Source organism: Oncorhynchus clarkii, chromosome 9 (genome assembly GCF_045791955.1).
Source record: "Oncorhynchus clarkii lewisi isolate Uvic-CL-2024 chromosome 9, UVic_Ocla_1.0, whole genome shotgun sequence".
NCBI classification, from domain to species: Eukaryota; Metazoa; Chordata; class Actinopteri; order Salmoniformes; family Salmonidae; genus Oncorhynchus; species Oncorhynchus clarkii.
In genome coordinates, this window is record NC_092155.1 from 211,522 (window position 1) to 230,229 (window position 18,708).

At 45.3% G+C, this 18,708-nt stretch overlaps 1 protein-coding gene across 2 annotated transcripts in view; it reads left to right on the plus strand.

Annotated features, from left to right (window-relative positions):
* LOC139415745 (ATPase Na+/K+ transporting subunit beta 2a) overlaps positions 1–18,708 on the plus strand; it is a 126,103-nt gene continuing 107,395 nt past the window's right edge. For both annotated transcript variants that reach the window (XM_071163819.1, XM_071163820.1), the window contains exon 1: positions 1–358. In XM_071163819.1, the coding sequence (XP_071019920.1) occupies positions 256–358 (103 nt within the window). In that variant the 5' untranslated portion in view covers positions 1–255. The remainder of the gene's footprint in view (positions 359–18,708) is intronic.

An 18,708-nucleotide genomic window follows, 5' to 3' on the forward strand; every position in this document is an offset into this window, starting at 1 on the left:
TAGAACAGAACAGTCAGTCTCGCATCGTCTGTGACTGTAGATTAGTCTTCTATCGATAGACTATAGCACCTGTCGTCATCACCGGTGTTTTGAAAAGCCTAGCATTTATTCTGAAACACCTCGCGCATTTTACCGGACTAGACAGACAGATAACGGTCATTATCGGGACATCTCATTTTACCGCGCCAGACAGCCAGAATCCTCATTTTTAGTTGATACCGAGTACAAACTGCCGCACGATACGCAACGGGCACCATGAACAACAAGGAAGATGAGCGCGTGGACACCGGAGTCAAGGAGCCATACTTCTGGAACCCTCGGACACACGAGTTCCTGGGCCGGACCGCAAGCAGCTGGGGTCAGTCAGTCTCTCTCTCTCTGTCTCTCCCTCTCTCTCTCTCTCTCTCTCTCTCTCTCTCTCTCTCTGTCTCTGTCTCTGTCTCTGTCTCTGTCTCTGTCTCTGTCTCTGTCTCTCTCTCTCTCTCTGTCTCTGTCTCTCTCTGTCTCTCTCTCTCTCTGTCTCTCTCTCTCTCTCTCTCTCTCTCTCTCTCTCTCTCTCTCTCTCTCTCTCTCTCTCTCAGATGGTTTGAATCTGTCCAGTGATCCTTCATGCGAGTAGCCCCCCTCCTTTCAGTCCAGTAGGCTGACATTATATGATGTGTGTTGTGTGTTTAAGGCTGTGGCTGTAATTACAAGCAAATAACTGCCGGTCTCATGGTAATTGACCGTTAATGAACATAAACACCTTTCGCATCTTCCACACAGCCTACAAGCCACTGATGAAGACCTTTGGAACGTCTACGTTTAAAAAAGACTAATAAATCCATGTAATATAGTCTACACCATCACAATAAATCCATGTAATATAGCCTACACCATCACAATAAATCCATGTAAAATAGTCTACACCATCACAATAAATCCATGTAATATAGTCTACACCATCACAATAAATCCATGTAAAATAGTCTACACCATCACAATAAATCCATGTAATATAGTCTACACCATCACAATAAATCCATGTAATATAGTCTACACCATCACAATAAATCCATGTAATATAGTCTACACCATCACAATAAATCCATGTAAAATAGTCTACACCATCACAATAAATCCATGTAATATAGTCTACACCATCACAATAAATCCATGTAATATAGTCTACACCATCACAATAAATCCATGTAATATAGCCTACACCATCACAATAAATCCATGTAATATAGCCTACACCATCACAATAAATCCATGTAATATAGTCTACACCATCACAATAAATCCATGTAATATAGCCTACACCATCACAATAAATCCATGTAATATAGTCTACACCATCACAATAAATCCATGTAATATAGCCTACACCATCACAATAAATCCATGTAATATAGCCTACACCATCACAATAAATCCATGTAATATAGCCTACACCATCACAATAAATCCATGTAATATAGCCTACACCATCACAATAAATCCATGTAATATAGCCTACACCATCACAATAAATCCATGTAATATAGTCTACACCATCACAATAAATCCATGTAATATAGCCTACACCATCACAATAAATCCATGTAATATAGCCTACACATCACAATAAATCCATTATTTATTTTAGACAGGTCTAAAGAAACATGATATGAAGAAAATGTGGTCTATTTCAGAAGAACAGAATAGCATACTCTGAGTTGTCCTGATGTTATGGCTCCCGAGTGGCGCAGCGGTCTAAAGCACTGCATCTCAGTGCTAGAGGCGTCACGACAGACCCTGGTTTGATCCCGGGCTGTGTCACAACCGGCCGTGATCAGGAGTCCCATAGGGTGGTGCACGAAACACTAGCCTATGTCAGTCTACTATCTATGTCCTATTCTATTGGTCAACTTGTCCTTCTGTACCAGAAAGACATTTTCCGAACATACTCTGGGACATTTGTGGAATGCGATAGATCCAAAATTAATACAACCACTTGCATCAAAAAAACTTTGACAAGCAATGAGGTAATAGCAGAACTTTTAGCTTAAAATGTGAACATACTATGAGGCTATTTCTTCACGTTATGAGCGCAGCAATGCGCACACGGGAGTGGACTATAAGCGCAAATGTTCCAAAATGCAATCAATTCATGGGAAAACATAATTCTCAAAAGTGAGTGCGATTCTGCATGTAATGGTTTATTATAAAGGTGCATTTTATGGTGAAAATGATCTTCCCCAAACTGGAAACTCAAGCTCCTCCTGTGTAGTTAGGCTCTGTACCCAGTGTAAAGAGGATTAATGTGCTTCATTAGAAATACTTATTTAATACTAAACTTATTCAAACATATAGGACTATGGGCTAGACTACATGAGGTGTGATACTAACCTTATAGTACTATGGGCTAGACTACATGAGGTGTGATACTAACCTTATAGGACTATGGGCTAGACTACATGAGGTGTGATACGAACCTTATAGTAAGTACTATGGGCTAGACTACATGAGGTGTGATACTAACCTTATAGGACTATGGGCTAGAGTACATGAGGTGTGATACTAACCTTATAAGACTATGGGCTAGACTACATGAGGTGTGATACTAACCTTATTAAAACATATAGGACTATAGGCTACATGAGGTGTGATACTAACCTTATAGGACTATGGACTAGACTTCATGAGGTGTGATACTAACCTTATAGGACTATGGACTAGACTACATGAGGTGTGATACTAACCTTATAGGACTATGGGCTAGACTACATGAGGTGTGATACTAACCTTATAGGACTATGGGCTAGACTACATGAGGTGTGATACTAACCTTATTGAAACATATAGGACTATAGGCTACATGAGGTGTGATACTAACCTTATAGGACTATGGACTAGACTTCATGAGGTGTGATACTAACCTTATAGGACTATGGACTAAACTACATGAGGTGTGATACTAACCTTATAGGACTATGGGCTAGACTACATGAGGTGTGATACTAACCTTATAGGACTATGGACTAGGCTACATGAGGTGTGATACTAACCTTATAGGACTATGGGCTAGACTACATGAGGTGTGATACTAACCTTATAGGACTATGGACTAGACTACATGAGGTGTGATACTAACCTTATAGGACTATGGACTAGACTACATGAGGTGTGATACTAACCTTATAGGACTATGGGCTAGACTACATGAGGTGTGATACTAACCTTATAGGACTATGGACTAGGCTACATGAGGTGTGATACTAACCTTATAGGACTATGGGCTAGACTACATGAGGTGTGATACTAACCTTATAGGACTATGGACTAGACTACATGAGGTGTGATACTAACCTTATAGGACTATGGACTAGACTACATGAGGTGTGATACTAACCTTATAGGACTATGGGCTAGGTTACATGAGGTGTGATACTAACCTTATAGGACTATGGGCTAGACTACATGAGGTGTGATACTAACCTTATAGGACTATGGGCTAGACTACATGAGGTGTGATACTAACCTTATAGGACTATGGACTAGGCTACATGAGGTGTGATACTAACCTTATAGTACTATGGGCTAGACTACATGATGTGTGATACTAACCTTATAGTACTATGGGCTAGACTACATGATGTGTGATACTAACCTTATAGTACTATGGGCTAGACTACATGATGTGTGATACTAACCTTATAGTACTATGGGCTAGACTACATGAGGTGTGATACTAACCTTATAGGACTATGGACTAGACTACATGAGGTGTGATACTAACCTTATAGGACTATGGGCTAGGTTACATGAGGTGTGATACTAACCTTATAGGACTATGGGCTAGACTACATGAGGTGTGATACTAACCTTATAGTACTATGGGCTAGGTTACATGAGGTGTGATACTAACCTTATAGGACTATGGGCTAGGCTACATGAGGTGTGATACTAACCTTATAGGACTATGGGCTAGGTTACATGAGGTGTGATACTAACCTTATAGGACTATGGGCTAGGCTACATGAGGTGTGATACTAACCTTATAGGACTATGGGCTAGACTACATGAGGTGTGATACTAACCTTATAGTACTATGGGCTAGGCTACATGAGGTGTGATACTAACCTTATAGGACTATGGGCTAGGCTACATGAGGTGTGATACTAACCTTATAGGACTATGGACTAGACTACATGAGGTGTGATACTAACCTTATAGTACTATGGGCTAGACTACATGAGGTGTGATACTAACCTTATAGGACTATGGACTAGGCTACATGAGGTGTGATACTAACCTTATAGGACTATGGGCTAGGTTACATGAGGTGTGATACTAACCTTATAGGACTATGGGCTAGACTACATGAGGTGTGATACTAACCTTATAGGACTATGGGCTAGGTTACATGAGGTGTGATACTAACCTTATAGGACTATGGGCTAGACTACATGAGGTGTGATACTAACCTTATGGGACTATGGACTAGGCTACATGAGGTGTGATACTAACCTTATAGGACTATGGGCTAGACTACATGAGGTGTGATACTAACCTTATAGGACTATGGGCTAGGCTACATGAGGTGTGATACTAACCTTATAGTACTATGGGCTAGACTACATGAGGTGTGATACTAACCTTATATGACTATGGGCTAGGCTACATGAGGTGTGATACTAACCTTATAGGACTATGGACTAGACTACATGAGGTGTGATACTAACCTTATCGGACTATGGGCTAGGCTACATGAGGTGTGATACTAACCTTATTAAAACATATAGGACTATGGGCTAGGCTACATGAGGTGTGATACTAACCTTATTAAAACATATAGGACTATGGGCTAGACTACATGAGGTGTGATACTAACCTTATAGGACTATGGACTAGGCTACATGAGGTGTGATACTAACCTTATAGGACTATGGGCTAGGCTACATGAGGTGTGATGAGGTGAGAATGGACCATTATTATGCACCAGTTTCGAAACAGGTGCAAAATAGATGTCATCTATGCACTTAAATAGTGAATGAAGGTTTATTTTCTCATGGTTCATTTTCCTGCCAGCCAGGTAGGCTATACTCCTGTTGTAAAGAGAAGCAATGTGCTTAATATTAGCAAAGTTGAGAAATAAATATAGTAGGCATAGCCTATAGATAGCTGATGGGATCCTCCTCTTTTTATTAGAGGCCATCACTCTGTTTTCTCCCGCATTTACATAGCCTATAGAAATGTTGGTCAACATGAGCTCATGAGCTCTCATGAAGTGTTTGATTAGTTTTCCAATTAGATTTGTATTGATGTCAGAGTGATTAGAGGGACAATAGAGTGCTGAGTACCAGGCAGTTAGCAAGTTTGGTAGGTTACTAATGACCAGCAGCAGCATCAGAGCTTGATTACCAGAGCCTAATTACCATGACTCGTAACCGCCGGTATGGTGGTCACCATAACAGCTCTAGTTGAGGGACGCTCCTCACACACTCACAGGTGGGACACACACACATACAGGCTGATCTGATGAGGATGCTGTCATTCTGCTCAATCTGTACTAGAGGAGGGTTACAGAGGGGGGAGAGGAGAGATAGAGGACAGAGAGAGAGGGGGGTAGAAAGAAAGGATAGAGAGAGAGGGGGAGAGAGAAAGAGGACAGAGAGAGAGAGATAGAGGACAGAGAGAGGGGGGGGTAGAAAGAAAGGACAGAGAGAGAGGACAGAGAGAGAAAGAGGACAGAGAGAGAGGGGGGGTAGAAAGAAAGGACAGAGAGAGAGGGGGGAGAGAGAGAGAGGACAGAGAGAGAGGGGGGTAGAGAGAAAGGACAGAGAGAGTGGGGGGGAGAGAGGGGAGAGTGAGAGATAGAGGACAGAGAGAGAGGGGGGTAGAGAGAAAGGACAGAGGGAGTGGGGTGGAGAGAGAGAGGGCAGAGAGAGAGAGAGAGATAGAGGACAGAGAGAGAGGGAGAATGAGGACAGAGAGAGAGAGAGAGAGAGAGAGAGAGAGAGAGAGAGAGAGAGAGAGATAGATAGAGAGAGAGTGTATGTGATGACTAGTCTAATCTGGATTAAAGTAGAATTTGATTCGTCTGTTTAATCTGGCTGCTGAGCGTCTGCTGCTGGACGGAATATAGAACACAAAACATAGAACACATAATATAGAACTCAGAATATAGAACTCAGAATATAGAACTCAGAACACAGAACATAGAATATAGAACATAACACAGAACTCAGAATCTAGAACACAGAACATAGAACACAGAATATAGAACTCAGAATATAGAACATAGAACACAGAACATAGAACTCAGAATATAGAACACAGAACATAGAACTCAGAATATAGAACATAGATCATAGAACTCAGAATGTAGAACATAGAACATAGAACTCAGAATATAGAACTCAGAATATAGAACATTGAACACAGAACATAGAACTCAGAATATAGAATGTAGAACACAGAACAGAACACAGAACTCATAATCGAGAACACAGAACACAAAATATAGAACATAGAACACAGAAAATAGAATACAGAACACGGAATACAGTCCAGTATCTGTTCTGTTCTCTACAAACACACACACCCTTGCGTGAGGGTTGTTCTTGGTATGACTCTGTATAATCCATGTATAATCTTTATTCTAAAGAGGAGGGCGAGATGGAGGCCGGATGAGAGGGAGGGGGATGAGAGGGAGGGCGGATGAGAGGGAGGAGAGGATGAGAGGGAGGGAGGCTGAGAGGGAGGAGAGGATGAGAGGCAGGGAGGATGAGAGGGAGGGAGGCTGAGAGGGAGGAGAGGATGAGAGGCAGGGAGGATGAGAGGGAGGGAGGATGAGAGGGAGGGTGAGAGGGAGGAGAGGATGAGGGGGAGGGAGGAGAGGATGAGAGGGAGGATGAGAGGGAGGGAGGATGAGAGGGAGGATGAGAGGGAAGATGAGAGGGAGGGCGAGAGGGAGGGGAGGGCGAGAGGGAGGAGAGGATGAGAGGGAGGGAGGATGAGAGGGAGGAGAGGATGAGAGGGAGGAGAGGATGAGAAGGAGGAGAGGATGGGAGGGAGGGAGGATGAGAGAGGAGGAGGATGAGAGGGAGGAGAGGATGAGAGGGAGGAGAGGATGAGAGAGCAAACAGAAAGCAGCATTCTAAATAAACCATCTGAAATGATTAATCAGGATCAGAATGCATTCAGGAGAGGTACTGGACACAGGATCAGAATGCATTCAGGAGAGGTACTGGACACAGGATCAGAATGCATTCAGGAGAGGTACTGGACACAGGATCAGAATGCATTCAGGAGAGGTACTGGACACAGGATCAGAATGATCCTCACAGTGAAATGGTTAATGACCAGTCCTTAACCAACAGGTGTAGACCTCACAGTGAAATGCTGACTGACCAGCCCTTAACCAACAGGTGTAGACCTCACAGTGAAATGCTGACTGACCAGCCCTTAACCAACAGGTGTAGACCTCACAGTGAAATGCTGACTGACTAGCCCTTAACCAACAGGTGTAGACCTCACAGTGAAATGCTGACTGACCAGCCCTTAACCAACAGGTGTAGACCTCACAGTGAAATACTGACTGACAAGCCCTTAACCAACAGGTGTAGACCTCACAGTGAAATGCTGACTGACCAGCCCTTAACCAACAGGTGTAGACCTCACAGTGAAATGCTGACTGACCAGCCCTTAACCAACAGGTGTAGACCTCACAGTGAAATACTGACTGACCAGCCCTTAACCAACAGGTGTAGACCTCACAGTGAAATGCTGACTGACCAGCCCTTAACCAACAGGTGTAGACCTCACAGTGAAATACTGACTGACCAGCCCTTAACCAACAGGTGTAGACCTCACAGTGAAATACTGACTGACCAGCCCTTAACCAACAGGTGTAGACCTCACAGTGAAATGCTGACTGACCAGCCCTTAACCAACAGGTGTAGACCTCACAGTGAAATGCTGACTGACCAGCCCTTAACCAACAATGCAGTTCAAGAAATATAGTTAATAAAATATTTACTAAATAAACTATGGTAAAAAAAAAGTAATACAATTAAAATCCACTCACCGGACCCATATTTATTTTCAATCTCTTTTCGATTTTTAATTCGATTATACCTTCGGGTAACCTCACCCAATGTGATACGGAATCGCTATTATGTTTAATTTTTAGAACACATTCAAGAACCTCCAGAAGCTAACCAGCATACTAGCTTACAAGCTATTAAGTCATTGTTAGCCACTGCTAGCGGCTTTTACCATCTGCACAGTCAGCCAGTTTTTTTTAGTCTGGATAACTGTCTCTCCACAACAACGCCGGATTCCTGCCGTAATCCCTGGACCACTACTTCTGATCTTCACAGCTAGCTTGCACGCAGTACCGAAGCTATCCCTGAGGCCCACTTCCCGGGCTACTCAGCTGTTCACCCGAACCCCACTCATACACGGCTAGAGCCCAATACTCCACCGGATCCTGGCTGTAAACTTGACTACATAGCTGATGCCTGCTGGACACTGATCACTTGGCTATGTAGCTGATGCCTGCTAGACTGTCCATTAATCGCGGTACTCCATTCTGTTTGTTTATGTTTTTGTCTGTCGGCCCCAGCCGCACTCAGGCTCTGTGTGTAGTTAATCCGACCCTCTCTGCCTAGTCAACGCCATTTTACCTGCTGTTGTTGTGCTAGCTGGTTAGCTGTTGTTGTCTCACCTGCTGTTTTAGCTAGCTCTCCCAATCAACACCTGCGATTACTGTATGCCTCGCTGTGTCTCTCTCAAATGTCAATATGCCTTGTATACTGTTGTTTATGGTAGTTATCATTGTTTTAGTTTACAATGGAGCCCCTAGTTCCACTCTTCATACCTCTGATACCTCCTTTGTCCCACCTCCCACACATGCGGTGACCTCACCCATTACAACCAGCATGTCCAGAGATACAACCTCTCTTATCATCACCCAGTGCCTGGGCTTACCTCCGCTGTACCCGCACCCCACCATACCCCTGTCTGCACATTATGCCCTGAATATATTCTACCATGCCCAGAAATATGCTCCTTTTATTCTTTGTCCCCAACGCTCTAGGCGACCAGTTTTGATAGCCTTTAGCCGCACCCTCATACTACTCCACCTCTGTTCCGCGGGTGATGTGGAGTTAAACCCAGGCCCTGCATGTCCCCAGGCACTCTCATTCGTTGACTTCTGTGATCGAAAAAGCCTTGGTTTCATGCATGTCAACATCAGAAGCCTCCTCCCTCAGTTTGTTTTACTCACTGCTTTAGCACCCTCTGCTAACCCTGATGTCCTTGCCGTGTCTGAATCCTGGCTTAGGAAGGCCACCAAAGATTCTGAGATTTCCATACCTAACTATAACATTTTCCGTCAAGATTAACTGCCAAAGGGGGAGGAGTTGCAGTCTACTGCAGAGATAGCCTGCAAAGTAATGTCATACTTTCCAGGTCCATACCCAAACAGTTCGAACTACTAATTTTAACCTGTTGAGTCTATGGGGGCGCTATTTCATTATTGGATAAAAAAACGTGCCCGTTTTAAGCGCAATATTTTGTCACGAAAAGATGCTCGACTATGCATATAATTGACAGCTTTGGAAAGAAAACAGTCTAACGTTTCCAAAACTGCAAAGATATTATCTGTGAGTGCCACAGAACTCATGCTACAGGCGAAACCAAGATGAAACTTCAAACAGGAAATGAGCAGAATTTCTGAAGCTCTGTTTTCCAATGTCTCCTTATATGGCTGTGGATGCACCAGGAACGAGCCTGCGCTTTCTGTCGTTTCTTCAAGATGTCTGCAGCATTGTGACGTATTTGTAGGCATATCATTGGAAGATTGGCCATAAGAGACTACATTTTCCAGGGGTCCGCCCGGTGTCCTTTGTCTAAATTGGTGCGTAATCTTCAGTTGCGGTCATTTCCTCCTGGGATTCAGGACAGAAAGCACACTTCCACGAATGATATATCATCGAAGAGATATGTGAAAAACACCTTGAGGATTGGTTCTAAACAACGTTTGCCATGTTTCAGTCGATATTATGGCGTTAATTTGGAAAAAAGTTCGGCGTTTTGATGACTGGATTTTCGGTTTCTTTTGGTAGCCAAACGTGACGCACCAAATGGAGCGATTTCTCCTAAACAAATAATCTTTCAGGAAAAACTGAACATTTGCTATCTAACAGTCTCCTCATTGAAAACATCTGAAGTTCTTCAAAGGTCAATTATTTTATTTGAATGCTTTTCTGGTTTTTGTGAAAATGTTGCGTGCTGAATGCTAACGCTAATGCTAACGCTAAATGCTACGCTAGCTAGCTACTGTTACACAAATGATTGTTTTCCTATGGTTGAGAAGCATATTTTGAAAATCTGAGATGACAGTGTTGTTAACAAAAGGCTAAGCTTGAGAGCTAGCATATTTATTTCATTTAATTTGCGATTTTCATGAATAGTTAACGTTGCGTTATGGTAATGAGCTTGAGTCTGTATTCACGATCCCGGATCCGGGATGGCTAAGTGCAACTGGTTTTACTCTCTCCAGAAATAAGTCTCTCACTGTTGCCACCTGCTACCAACCCCCCTCAGCTCCCAGCTGTGCCCTGGACACCATTTGTGAATTGATCGCCCCCCATCTAGCTTCAGAGCTTGTTCTGTTAGGTGACCTAAACTGGGATATGCTTAACACCCCGGCAGTCCTACAATCTAAGCTAGATACCCTCAATCTCACACAAATTATCAAGGAACCCACCAGGTACAACCGTAATTACATAAACATGGGCACCCTCATAGATATCATCCTGACCAACTTGCCCTCCAAGTACACCTCCGCTGTCTTCAACCAGGATTTCAGCGATCACTGCCTCATTGCCTGTATCCGCTACGAATCCGCAGTCAAACGACCACCTCTCATCACTGTCAAACGCTCCCTAAAACACTTCTGCGAGCAGGCCTTTCTAATCGACCTGGCCCGGGTATCCTGGAAGGATATTGACCTCATTCCGTCATTCGAGGATGCCTGGTCATTCTTTAAAAGTAACTTCCTCTCCATTTTAGATAAGCATGCTCCGTTCAAAATATGCAGAACTAAGAACAGATATAGCCCTTGGTTCACTCCAGACCTGACTGCCCTCGACCAGCACAAAAAACATCCTGTGGCGGACTGCAATAGCATCGAATAGTCCCCACGATATGCAACTGTTCAGGGAAGTCAGGAACCAATACACGCAGTTAGTCAGGAAAGCCAAGGCCAGCTTCTTCAGGCAGAAATTTGCATCCTGTAGCTCTAACTCCAAAAAGTTCTGGGACACTGTAAAGTCCATGGAGAACAAGAGCACCTGCTCCCAGCTGCCCACTGCACTGAGGCTAGGTAACACGGTCACCACCGATAAAACCATGATTATCGAAAACTTGAACAAGCATTTCTCAACGGCTGGCCATGCCTTCCTCCTGGCTACTCCAACCTCGGCCAACAGCTCCGCCCTCCCCCGCAGCTACTCGCCCAAGCCTCTCCAGGTTCTCCTTTACCCAAATCCAGATAGCAGATGTTCTGAAAGAGCTGCAAAACCTGGACCCGTACAAATCAGCTGGGCTTGACAATCTGGACCCTCTATTTCTGAAACTATCCGCCGCCATTGTCGCAATCCCAATTGCCAGCCTGTTCAACCTCTCTTTCATATCGTCTGAGATCCCCAAGGATTGGAAAGCTGCCGCAGTCATCCCCCTCTTCAAAGGGGGAGACACCCTGGACCCAAACTGTTACAGACCTATATCCATCCTGTCCTGCCTATCTAAGGTCTTCGAAAGCCAAGTCAACAAACAGGTCACTGACCATCTCGAATCCCACCGTACCTTCTCCGCTGTGCAATCTGGTTTCTGAGCCGGTCACGGGTGCACCTCAGCCACGCTCAAGGTCCTAAACGATATCATAATCGCCATCGATAAAAGACAGTACTGTGCAGCCGTCTTCATCGACCTGGCCAAGGCTTTTGACTCTGTCAATCACCATATTCTTATCGGCAGCCTCGGTTTTTCTAATGACTGCCTTGCCTGGTTCACCAACTACTTTGCAGACAGAGTTCAGTGTGTCAAATCGGAGGGCCTGTTGTCCGGTCCTCTGGCAGTCTCTATGGGGGTGCCACAGGGTTCAATTCTCGGGCCGACTATTTTCTCTGTATATATCAATGATGTTGCTCTTGCTCCGCGCGATTCCCTGATCCACCTCTACGCAGACGACACCATTCTGTATACTTCCGGCCCTTCCTTGGACACTGTGCTATCTAACCTCCAAACGAGCTTCAACGCCATACAACACTCCTTCCGTGGCCTCCAACTGCTCTTAAACGCTAGTAAAACCAAATGCATGCTTTTCAACTGTTCTCTGCCTGCACCCGCACGCCCGACTAGCATCACCACCCTGGATGGTTCCGACCTAGAATATGTGGACATCTATAAGTACCTAGGTGTCTGGCTAGACTGTAAACTCTCCTTCCAGACTCATATCAAACATCTCCAATCTAAAATCAAATCTAGAGTTGGCTTTCTATTCCGCAACAAAGCCTCCTTCACTCACGCCGCCAAACTTACCCTAGTAAAACTGACTATCCTACCGATCCTCGACTTCGGCGATGTCATCTACAAAATAGCTTCCAATACTCTACTCAGCAAACTGGATGCAGTTTATCACAGTGCCATCCGTTTTGTTACTAAAGCACCTTATACCACCCACCACTGCGACCTGCATGCTCTAGTCGGCTGGCCCTCGCTACATATTCGGCGCCAGACCCACTGGCTCCAGGTCATCTACAAGTCCATGCTAGGTAAAGCTCCGCCTTATCAGTTCACTGGTCACGATGGCAACACCCACCTGTAGCACGCGCTCCAGCAGGTGTATCTCACTGATCATCCTTAAAGCCAACACTTCATTTGGCCGCCTTTCGTTCCTGTTCTCTGCTGCCTGTGACTGGAATGAATTGTAAAAATCAATGAAGTTGGAGACTTTTATCTCCCTCACCAACTTCAAACATCTGCTATCTGAGCAGCTAATCGATCGCTGCAGCTGTACATAGTCTATTGGTAAATGGCCCACCCAATTTACCTACCTCATCCCCATACTGTTTTTATTTATTTACTTTTCTGCTCTTTTGCACACCAGTATCTCTACCTGTACATGACCATCTGATCATTTATCACTCCAGTGTTAATCTGCAAAACTCCTCATGCCTTGTGCACACAATGTCTTTTTTTTCTACTGTGTTATTGACTTGTTAATTGTTTACTCCATGTGTAGCTCTGTGTTGTCTGTTCACACTGCTATGCTTTATCTTGGCCAGGTCGCAGTTGTAAATGAGAACTTGTTCTCAACTAGCCTACCTGGTTAAATAAAGGTGAAATAAAAAATAACACAAGAAAATTACATAACAATACCATGGGTTCTATATACAGGGGGCACCGGTACCGAGTTTGCGGGGATACAGGTTAGTCCACGGCATAGACTACCAAGATAACTCTCGATTATAATCACAGTCGTGTATACACCCCCCCACCCTGTATATCCCCCCCACCCTGCATATCCCCCCCACCAGATATATATCTCTCCTGGAGAGAGTTTGCTGCACTGAAAGTAAAGGGGCTGAATAATTTTGCACGCCCAATTTTTCAGTTTTTGATTTGTTAAAAAAGTTTGAAATATCCAATAAATGTCGTTCCACTTCATGATTGTGTCCCACTTGTTGTTGATTCTTCACAAAAAAATACAGTTTTATATCTTTATGTTTGAAGCCTGAAATGGGGCAAAAGGTCGCAAAGTTCAAGGGGGCCGAATACTTTCGCAAGGCACTGTACAGTCGCTGTGGGGACGACGTCCTCGATGCACTTGTTGATGAAGCCAGTGACTGAGGTGGTATACTCCTCAATGCCATCAGAAGAATCCCAGAACATATTCCAATCTGTGCTAGCAAAAGAGTCCTGGAGCTTAGCATTCGCGTCATCTGACCACTTCCGTATTGAGCAAGTCACTGGTACTTCCTGCTTTAGTTTTTGCTTGTAAGCAGGAATCATGAGGATGTAATATTGGTCAGATTTGCCAAATAGAGGGCAAGGGAGAGCTTTGTACTCGTCTCTGTGTGTGGAGCAAAGGTGGTCCAGAGTTTTTTTCCCTCTGGTTGCACATTTAACATGCTGGTAGAAATGAGGTAAAACTGATTTAAATTTGCCTGCATTAAAGTCCCCGGCCACTAGGAGCACCGCTTCTGGATTTTCTTGTTTGCTTATGACCTTATACAGCTGGTTGAGTGTGGTCTTAGTGCCAGCATCGGGTTTGTGGTGGTAAATAGACGACTACCAATAATACAGATGAGAACACTCTTGGTAGATAGTGTGGTCTACAGTTTATCATGAGGTATTCTACCTCAGGCGAGCAATACCTCGAGACTTCTTTAATATTAGACATCGTCACCAACAGTTATTGACAAATACACCCTCGCCTCTCGTCTTACCAGAGGTAGATGCTCTGCCGATGCACTGAGAAGTCAGCCAGCTCTATTTTATCCATGTCATCGTTCAACCATGTCTCTTTGAAACAGAAGATATTACAATTTTTAATGTCCCATTGGTAGTATAGTTTTAATAGTAGATCGTCCAGTTTGTTTTCCAATGATTGCACGTTAGCAAGAAGAACGGATGGCAGTGGAAGAGGAGGAGAGAGAGAAGATAGAGGAGAGAGGAAAAAAGAGGAAGAGGAGGAGAGAGAGATGTGGAGGAGAGAGATGATAAAGAGAAAGATGGGAGCAGAGAGAGATGGAAGAGGAGGAGAGAGAGGAAGAGGAGGCGAGAGAGAGACAGAAAGAGGAGAGACAGAAAGAGGAGGAGAGAGAGAGGGGGAGGAGGTTAGAGAGAAGAAGAGGAGGAGAGAGAGGTGAAAGAAGGAGAGAGATGAAGAGCGAAATGGGAGGAGAGAGAGAAGAGCGAGATGGGAGATGAGAGAGAAATGGGAGCTGAGGAGAGAGCGAGAAGATAGATGAGACGAGAGAGAGATGAGGAGGGGGAGAGGAGAGAGCGAGAGAGATGGGAAGGAAGGAGAGAGGGAGAAGGAGAGGAGAGAGAGGAGAGATGAAAGATGAGAGATGAAGAGAAATATAGGAGGGGAGAGAGATGGGAGGATAGAGAGAGGAGAGAGAGAGAGAGAGAGAGAGAGAGATGAGAGGGAGAAGAGAGTGTTGGGAGGTGAGAGGGAGGAAGAGGAGGGGAGAGATGGGAGGCAAGGAGAGAGAGATGGGAGGGGAGGAAGAGGAGGAGAGCGATGGGAGGGGAGGAGAGAGAGGATAGAGAGAAGAGAAAGATGGGAAGGGAGAGAGATGGGAGGGGAGGAAGAGGAGGAGAGAAAGATGGTAGGGGAGGAAGAGGAGGAGAGAGATGGGAGCTTGAAGAGAGAGAGGATAGAGAGGAGAGGAGAGAGAGATGAGAGGAGAGGTTGCCGCCATGTTGAATGTTCTTCCTTCAGGACTGACGGTCACACACACATACACACAAGCCTAAGGCTCAGATGACTCATAATAGACTCCCACAACAGAGAAAGAGATAGAGAGGGGAAGAGAGAGAGAGGGGGGGGGTAGTTTAACTGAGCCTGATGCTAACTGGTTAGCCAGTTGAAAAGAGCCTGATGCTAACTGGTTAGCTAGTTGAATAGAGATCATAGATCTGAATGACTGAAATATTCTTATTAAATACTTTTTTCTTTACATAGTTGAATGTGCTGACAACAAAATCACACAAAAATTATCAATGGAAATCAAATTTATCAACCCATGGAGGTCTGGATTTGGAGTCACACACAAAATTAAAGTGGAAAACCACACTACAGGCTGATCCAACTTTGATGTAATGTCCTTAAAACAAGTCAAAATGAGGCTCAGTATTGTGTGTGGCCTCCACGTGCCTGTATGACCTCCCTACAACGCCTGCGCATGCTCCTGATGAGGTGTCTCCTGGTAGCGCCTCCATGCTCTGGACACTACGCTGACAGACACAGCAAACCTTCTTGCCACATCTCGCATTGATGTGCCATCCTGGATGAGCTGCACTACCTGAGCCACTTGTGTGGGTTGTAGACTCCGTCTCATACTACCACTAGAGTGAAAGCACCGCCAGCATTCAAAAGTGACCAAAACATCAGCCAGGAAGCATAGGAACTGAGAAGTGGTCTGTGGTCACCCCCTGCAGAACCACTCCTTTATTGGGGGTGTCTTGCTAATTGCCTATAATTTCCACCTGTTGTCTATTCCATTTGTACAACAGCATGTGAAATTTATTGTCAATCAGTGTTGCTTCCTAAGTGGATAGTTTGATTTCACAGAAGTGTGATTGACTTGGAGTTACATTGTGTTGTTTAAGTGTTCCCTTAATTTTTTTGAGCAGTGTAGTTAGTAACATCATTAACTGGTTAGCTTGTTGAACAGAGAGTCTGTAGTAGCATCAATAGCTTGTTAGCTGGTTGAACAGAGAGTCTATAGTAGCATCAATAGCTTGTTAGCTGGTTGAACAGTGTCTGAGTTGAATGAACGCTTTTGTCTGGGAGAGATTACAACCAGACACACACACACAGAGTATATTTTGTTGAACACTTTTTTGGTTACTACATGATTCCATATGTGTTATTTCATAGTTTTGATGTCTTCACTATTATTCTACAATGTAGAAAATAGTAAAAATAAAGAAAAACCCTTGAATGAGTAGGTGTGTCCCAACGTTTGACTGGTACTGTAGATGTGTGACCCGATTCAGGAAACTAGGCCAGTCACGACTTCACAAGAGAGCCATTTGAATGTAAATATATATTTTTTTATCGAAATGCATTTTTTGGCAGAAATGCCTTCTGGAACATGTGAACTTTCATGTGCCTTAATAACAAACTTGTATGCCGTCTGTAAATACAAATATAATTTTTAAATTACGAGGCTTGTTGGTTTAGCCACAGAAAAAGGCAGCCCAAACAGTTCATATATTGTGATGACATTTTTGTTGGTTTTGGACTTCGATAAGGTTTTTTTCCACTGTTCGGGCACACACCAGTTTGTACCTTCTTCTGTGATTGGTCAACAGATTCTGCACCAAACATCTTAGTTAGATCTTCTCAGCAACAACGTCAAAATCAAAGACAGATCGATTCTGACTATTTGGAGGAAGTGTATACTGGCTACGGCGTCTCAAAATGGACAAACAGTACTATTACATGTTTTTTTCAAGCGAAAGCAGTAGCGAGCACACTCTTTGGTCGGTTGATGCCTTTAGAAGCATACACACTTGTTTTTGGTTTTTAAATTGTGCTCCTCTCGTGTGTGTGTGTGTGTGTGTGTGTGTGTGTGTGGGTGTGGGGGGGTGTGAGTAAGTGAGACGGGAAACAGAAAGCGATTACAGCCCCTCCCCCACATCATCATTCCTACAGCAGTATGTAGGTTACAGAGAGAGAAGGAGGAGAGGAAAGGAGGAGACGAGAGGAGGAGACGAGAGGAAGAGACGAGAGGGAGAAAGGGAGGTGGGGAGAGAAGGGAGAATGGGAGGTGGGGAGAGAGAGGGAGAAATGGAGGTGGGGAGAGAGAGGGAGGTGGGGAGAGAGAGGGAGAAAGGGAGGTGGGGAGAGAGAGGGAGAAAGGGAGGTGGGGAGAGAGGGGGAGAGAGGGAGGTGGGGAGAGAGAGGGAGAAAGGGAGGTGGGGAGAGAGAGGGCGGTGGGGAGAGAGAGGGAGAAAGGGAGGTTGGGAGAGAGAGGGAGGTGGGGAGAGAGAGGGAGAAAGGGAGGTGGGGAGAGAGAGGGAGGTGGGGAGAGGAGTGAGAAAGGTAGGTGGGGAGAGAGAGGGAGAAAGGGAGGTGGGGAGAGGAGGGAGAAAGGGAGGTGGGGAGAAAGGGAGGTGGGGAGAGGAGGGAGAAAGGGAGGTGGGGAGAGGAGGGAGAAAGGGAGGTGGGGAGAGAGAGGGGGAAAGGGAGGTGGGGAGAGGAGGGAGAAAGGGAGGTGGGGAGAGGAGGGAGAAAGGGAGGTGGAGAGAGGAAGGAGAAAGGGAAGTGGGGAGAGAGAGGGAGAAAGGGAAGTGGGGAGAGAAGGGAGAAAGGGAGGTGGGGAGAGAGAGGGAGGTGGGGAGAGGAGGGAGAAAGGGAGGTGGGGAGAGAGGGAGAAAGGGAGGTGGGGAGAGAGAGGGAGGTGGGGAGAGAGGGAGAAAGGGAGGTGGGGAGAGGAGGGAGAAAGGGAGGTGGGGGGAGAGAGAGGGAGGTGGGGAGAGGAGGGAGAAAGGGAGGTGGGGAGAGAGAGGGAGGTGGGGAGAGAGGGAGAAAGGGAGGTGGGGAGAGGAGGGAGAAAGGGAGGTGGGGGGAGAGAGAGGGAGGTGGGGAGAGGAGGGAGAAAGGGAGGTGGGGAGAGAGAGGGAGGTGGGGAGAGAGGGAGAAAGGGAGGTGGGGAGAGGAGGGAGAAAGGGAGGTGGGGAGAGAGAGGGAGGTGGGGAGAGAGGGAGAAAGGGAGGTGGGGAGAGGAGGGAGAAGGGAGTTGGGGAGAGAGAGGGAGGTGGGGAGAGAGAGGGAGAAAGGGAGGTGGGGAGAGGAGAGAGAAAGGGAGGTGAGGAGAGAGAGGGAGGTGGGGAGAGAGGGAGAAAGGGGGTAGAGAGAGAGGGAGAAAGGGAGGTGGGGAGAGAGAGGGAGAAAGGGAGGTGAGGAGAGAGAGGGAGGTGGGGAGA